Below are 6136 nucleotides of genomic sequence, written 5' to 3'. Positions count from 1 at the left end.
AAGCTACAAATGCAACAATGTTAAACATTACTTTGTCGGTCTAGGTTGGCCATGAAAATTTTCGGGCTGTTTCATATGGACATTGTTGATTTCTTTTATTCGAACGTTTCCGACACTACACGGCTGAATAATGTACAGGATAAGCAGTAAAAAAATATGCTGTACACTGAAGATAGAAAAAAAAACAATCAATGAGAAATAAACAAATTCATAACTCAAAACTTAATAAAGAAAATCAAAATTGGCCAAACTTACTGCATTTATGAAAGAGGTTGTGCCAGATCATCATCCTCCCCATCATCCTCTTCATTGCATCTTGTGGTGCTTTCTGAAGAACTGTGGCTGTCGCTGTCCTCTGCTCCTCCAAAAGAAATAATTATTCTTTCGACCTCGTCTTCCATAAGTCCGTCCTTTTCCCAGTACTCTTTCTCAAGTTTTTCCACGTGCGCGCAGTACCCCTTCCAGTCCTCTTGGTTGCAAGATGCAATTCCCTGTATAGTGAGATCATGTAGTTGAGATACCGACAGCGATCCCGATATATTATGATCCCGCACATATTTTTTAACTTTCGCCCAAGCTAATTCGATGGCGTTCAAATCGCATGCATATGGTGGTAAACGAAGTACTGTATGGCCATACTGCTGCAGTGTCTTGTCCACACAGAAGGTTTTCTCTTGTGGCTTATTAGCCTGTATTAGTTCGTGCAATTCTACTTTCCTCATGCTTGCGTCGAACGGGATGTTATGATTTGTCAGCCACGTTACCATGTCTGACTTAAGGCTGTAGCTCGAGGGAACCTTATCCACCTGCACAGTATGATAAGGAGCATTATCTATGATGACAACGGACCGATGGGGTATATTCGGGACCAGCTTCTCTGTCAGCCACTTCTCAAAATTTGAGCTGTTCATTTGCCCATGGTAGTCTCCTGTGGAGCAGCCTGCTTTATAGATCAGGCTTGCATTGGGAATGAACCCATTACTGGAACCTGCGTGGACAACAATGAATCGATGTGCAGAACTTGCGTTAGATATCACACCTGAAATATCATTTGACTGCCAACATTTGTTTGATATTAGATTGGTGTCCACAGCCGTTTCGTCAACATACACAAGCGTTCGATTCTCTTCCCGAAATCGTTTTATGGCACGTAAATATCTGCTCCGCCATGTCACAATGTCCGGTCTCTCCATTAAAATTGTCCTTTTGTTCCTGCAGGTCTTCCATTCAAAGCCGGATCTTCTCATCAAACGACGCAAAGAATCCTCCTTCCACGGGAAATTAATTTTTTGTCGTATGACAGACAAAAGTTTACCACAGGTCGGCACACTTTTTTCACTTATGTACATGTCACGAATTGAATTCCTGATTACATTCATATCAAAATCATCGAGAGTCACATTACGGTGAGGTGGCCTTTTCCTAATCTTTCCAGGGGAAACTAGTTTTCTCATCGGTGACCCCTCATTTCGTTCACGCGATTCTTTCCGAATCCTCTTGATTGTCGGCTCCGACAAACCTGTTGCTGCAGACGCACGCTTGGTGCTCTGTGTAATTGGCAGCAAATATTGCTTTCCTTCAGATTCACGATCGCAAAAGTCAATTACTTTGCTGACAATATTACGCTCTTCACTATGCACAGTAGCACCTTTCCCCCTTACACCTGCCATAACTCTTACAACACCACGAAAAATCACAATGAAACACCCACGCAAAAGCACTTCCACAACAACAATGACCGCAGCGGAAGACTTCCTGCTACCCCTAGAATCTGCAAATAGACCGGTCTTCCCCTGACCCTCCGCTCGTCCTCTCCCCTCATTTAGGGATCTTCTCGTGAGCGGTGAGCTGTAAAGGGTCGATTTTGACTTCGCCTGTTTATGGCATTTGGAATGAACATTGCCAAATTTAATGTAAATAAAACCAAATATCAAACCATTTGTGAGAATGAAAATTTGAATGAATAGATTATGAAATAAACCTTTGAAAAGTGTCCCATAAAAATTTGAAGGTCGTAAGTCCAATAGTTACGCAGAAGTGGAATTGATTACTTCTTTCAGAAGTAAATGAGAAAAACTCGGGAGACGAACGCGCTCGAGCGAGAGGCATCATTTCTTCTTAAGTATTCAGTTAATCTAAAATTTAAATTAAAACTTCTAACAAACATTGCCCAATATTACAATATATATAATACTATCGTTTGATTCGGGAATATTTTTAAGACTGCTAATTAGTAGTGGTGATCGGCACAAGAAGAGAAGTAAAATAAAGTAAATCAATAATAACAATAATAATAATAATGTTACAATAACATTATTAGCAACATTATTATTAACATTATTTTATTAACATTATTATTATTATTATTGGTACGATTATCCTGGTACTTGCCTCCCCCCCCCCAGACAAAAATTCGTGTTTGCGCCTCTGGTCCCAATCAAGACAAAGCCTACATCACGCAGGAAGTCACAGCACGGAGTTTGCGGGTTGTTTTTAAAGAAATCGTTTACGCACGACATCAAACTATGGTCAATGGATTCGTCTTTCCCCCAACCTTCCCTCGCTCAAGGACGACTGGTCCTCTATGCCTCGCAAGAAGGCATCTCTTCTGTCCCGCAGTCAAGTTACGTTGTGTTCTCTGCCCACTGCCTGAAGGTCCCCTTTTGCAGGGATATAAAACCTTTTTCGAGCAAGGCCTCATCCCCTTTTGCAAAGAGAATGAATGGGATTTTGTCAACCCTCGCGGTCTGAAAATTCTGTGACGTCATCGTCACATCGGCTCGAAGAACTTGCCTTCCTGTGATGTGTTCACGTGGAGTGAACATCAGTGGAGTGTACTGAGTGTACCGAGTTTAAACCCATTCTTGAGCTTTGATTATATAATGGAAAATTTGGAGAGCGGTATTGGAGGTTTATCACGAATCTTTACAGTGTCGTTTGAGAACTTTCGATATGTCTAAACCATGTAAGCTACCGCCACCGCAAAATTCAATTTTGCATTCCCGCTCCCCGCCCCCCAAAAAAAGTCACGCGGTGACTCTTGCCAGAATTGTGAAAATTCCTTTCCTCGTCGCATTGGGTCGTCGTTATTGCGAACGTTCTTCCCGGTATTGATTTCGTATCCCCTTGTGAACTCTCAAGTGGTACTGAATCTACATCTACATCAGTAAATAATGTTGATGAAGTGCTTTCTGAATAGCCTAGAAGTGATTAATGCGTTGTAATTTTTTTAAATTTACTTTTGAACGCAAAAATAGACTCAGTGGAATTTAGCAACATGTATTCTGGTGAGTTCCATAGGTAAAGGTAATGTAAATTTTCCCGTGCATATAACACCGTGCCCAGGGGCGCCGACTTGTCAAAATTATTGGGGTGGCTCTGATCACTGAAATAAATGAATGAATGACTCACTCCCTCCCTTTTTTAAAAATAAAAATTACGTCTTCGTATAGCAGATTTAAGCAGCTATTATATTCCTCATGCAAATGAAATGTAACATGAAAAACGTGTGTCTGCTCATTTGTTTTTTAGATAACAATTAACATTTTTATCTAAAGTAGGCTATGTATTTACATTAAGAGGCCAACATAACAGTTTTATGCCGGCCTCGGTAGCCGAGCGTGTTGGGTGGTCGGCTCAACTCGCTTTGATCCGGAGGTGTCGGATTCGAGTCCCGGCGAGGGCATGGGTGTGTTTTAATGTCCGCAACAGACTTGTAAAAAAAGGACATGTGACGGGTGCAAAGAACTTAGTGTTGACGTACCCATAAAAATAGCGAATATTTACAATATTTAACAGTTTTATTTAATTATTTACATAAATGCTAACACAAATCGCAGGCAAATAGTTTTACTTTTTTGTTCTTGCTACAATATTTTACTTTTTAAATTAAATTTTGCAATAATAAATAAACACATAGCACGCCGTGCTTTAGCAATAATGCCTTTGATCATAGCCGTTCCCGCTTTCGCAATACAGACTTTTCATAAGCTTTCCTTGCGTACTTTACTGCAAGCCAGTGTTAAATAAACTCAAAGACTTTAGAATTATTTTCCCCTTATTCTTTGGACTAGAGGAAGAGATTTCGAGGATAACTAAATATCGTACATATCAATATTGCCTGAAAGTCGTGTTTACGACCTCAAATTGTTCCGATTTAACTAAACAACATACTGGTATAATTGTCATATCACCTCGTTATTTTGAAACTCTTTTTAGTAAAAATATTATCAATACTCATAATTATATACTTAGTATATAGTAATAAGTCACGTGTTTTGCTGTCTCCGCTCATAGCCCACCCCCCAAAAGTTGATGGTTTAGCGGTCTCAGCCCCCAAATTTGATGGTCTAGAACATTTCAAATGTGTATTTTAAGTTAAGTTCATGTTGCACAATTCAGAGTAAACTTTACAAGAGAAGCAAAATAATACATTAGATTCTCTTAAGCAAAATTATTTGAGGGTCTCTTCTCCCATATCATTAACATTGGGGGGGGGGGCTCGAGCCCCCCAAGCCCCATGGAGTCGGCTCCTATGACCGTGCCATGATGGCATATGCAAGGGTGGGGCCCACACATTCTCGATCTCGACCATTTTGGAGGTGATGTGATCACTACGCTCCGGCAGCCTTTACCACGTTGATTTACTCTCGGGTACCCATTGATATAAGGGTGGGTGAACCTTGGAGGCACAAGGCCGGAAAAGTACCAACCTTAGATAACCCATCCCGAGAATCAAAGCCAGAAAACCACCAGCTTTGGGCCTCTCTGCAGAGCTGATTAACGGAGTCCTTTATAAATCGTGCTTCATAATGTTTCCCACTAGTTTCCAGTATGCAAGATTTTTACTCACAAAGGAATCTAACGGGAAACCAACAACACCATTGTGTTGTGTTATGCAAGAAAAATAGAATTAATTAAATAATAATGGTTACATATTATCTACACTTTGATGATAAATTATGGAAAACTTTGTAATATTTTTTTTCTACTTGCTAAAACATGGGTCCCTTAGTCCACCACGGTTTCTATTTCCTTCAAAGGGCAGAGACTCTTGCATCACAACAGACAATGTTTGCTCCTGGTTACGTTAATCATTTTGCAAAATGTTGTGTGAATTTTGTTATTTTATTGTTGAAATAAATGTGTTTGACACCCAACAAACAAATTGGAATCCCTTGATTGATCAGTTACTTCTTGGATTACAGTGGCATCATTAATATTTCATATGAAGTTTCATAGAGAGAAATTTAATTAAAAGGGTGCAAATAACTTTACGGGGCTCCATGGCATTCTCTTTAACATTTTCCCCCCCACATAGATCATTTGGCTCCCAAGGCCGACTCCCGCCGCCCCATGGTATGGCTCTGAATTTGTACTATAAGTGCGAAGATATTGCGAGCGAAGCGATCAAGAAAATTTTACGAAATGTATTCTTATTTGTATAATATTTGAAATCCAGGGGGCAATTTCCACTCTGTGCCCTCCTGCAAGTGCCCTCGGTCGTCTGAAAGATAAATGCATGGAACACGTGAAAACTAATTCCATCTTGAGTATCCATTTGTCCTTGTTTTTCTTTCTTCCTCAATGTTTGCTTCCCCTAGAATCAGTGACGTGCGGTGACGTCGACACTTGGGGTAGCAATGAGTGGCGTGCCCTACGGGTCATAATCCCCCCACCATTTAGGGTCCAGTATTCCTAAAAGAAGAACGTCAAATACAGGAAAAATTGCAAAGTTAGGAATGACTACACAAAATTGTACACATAACTTCCACCCACTTTCGAAAATCAAAAACGATTTGATTTGACTACTGACCCAGAGATGCCGGGTTTGAATCTCGGCTTGGCAATGGGTGATCTTTGTGTGTCCCTTCATCAATTTTATCATATCGTCTTCGCGATTATCCAAATATGGCGGAAAGCGAAGTAAAATAAACCAAATCAAACAATCAATCAATGAATGATTTTATTTGATTCGTTTTTTATACATTTGGTTAATCGCGAAGATGATACGACAAAATTAATGAAGGGACAAACACAAAGAACTCCCATGTTCAGGTAGGGGTTCGAACCAGGAACTCCTGGTGTTGTAGCGCGCTGTAGTAACCACTCCCCCACGGTTGGTTGATTTGACGTT

The 6136-nt window shown here is 40.3% G+C and overlaps 1 protein-coding gene across 1 annotated transcript; it reads right to left on the bottom strand.

Moving 5' to 3' along the window:
- Positions 1-260: 260 nt before the first annotated feature.
- On the bottom strand, positions 261-1670 carry LOC145985553 (uncharacterized). The gene has a single exon (XM_083119623.1). The coding sequence runs from the start codon at positions 1668-1670 to the stop codon at positions 261-263; it is 1410 nt and encodes a 469-aa protein (XP_082975749.1).
- Positions 1671-6136: the final 4466 nt, after the last annotated feature.

The sequence above is a fragment of the Lepisma saccharinum genome, chromosome 3, assembly GCF_977018435.1.
Source record: "Lepisma saccharinum chromosome 3, izLepSacc3.1, whole genome shotgun sequence".
Lineage (NCBI taxonomy): Eukaryota > Metazoa > Arthropoda > Insecta > Zygentoma > Lepismatidae > Lepisma > Lepisma saccharinum.
The sequence above is the reverse complement of the archived record's forward strand: the minus strand, read 5'-3'. Positions and strand labels throughout refer to the sequence as shown.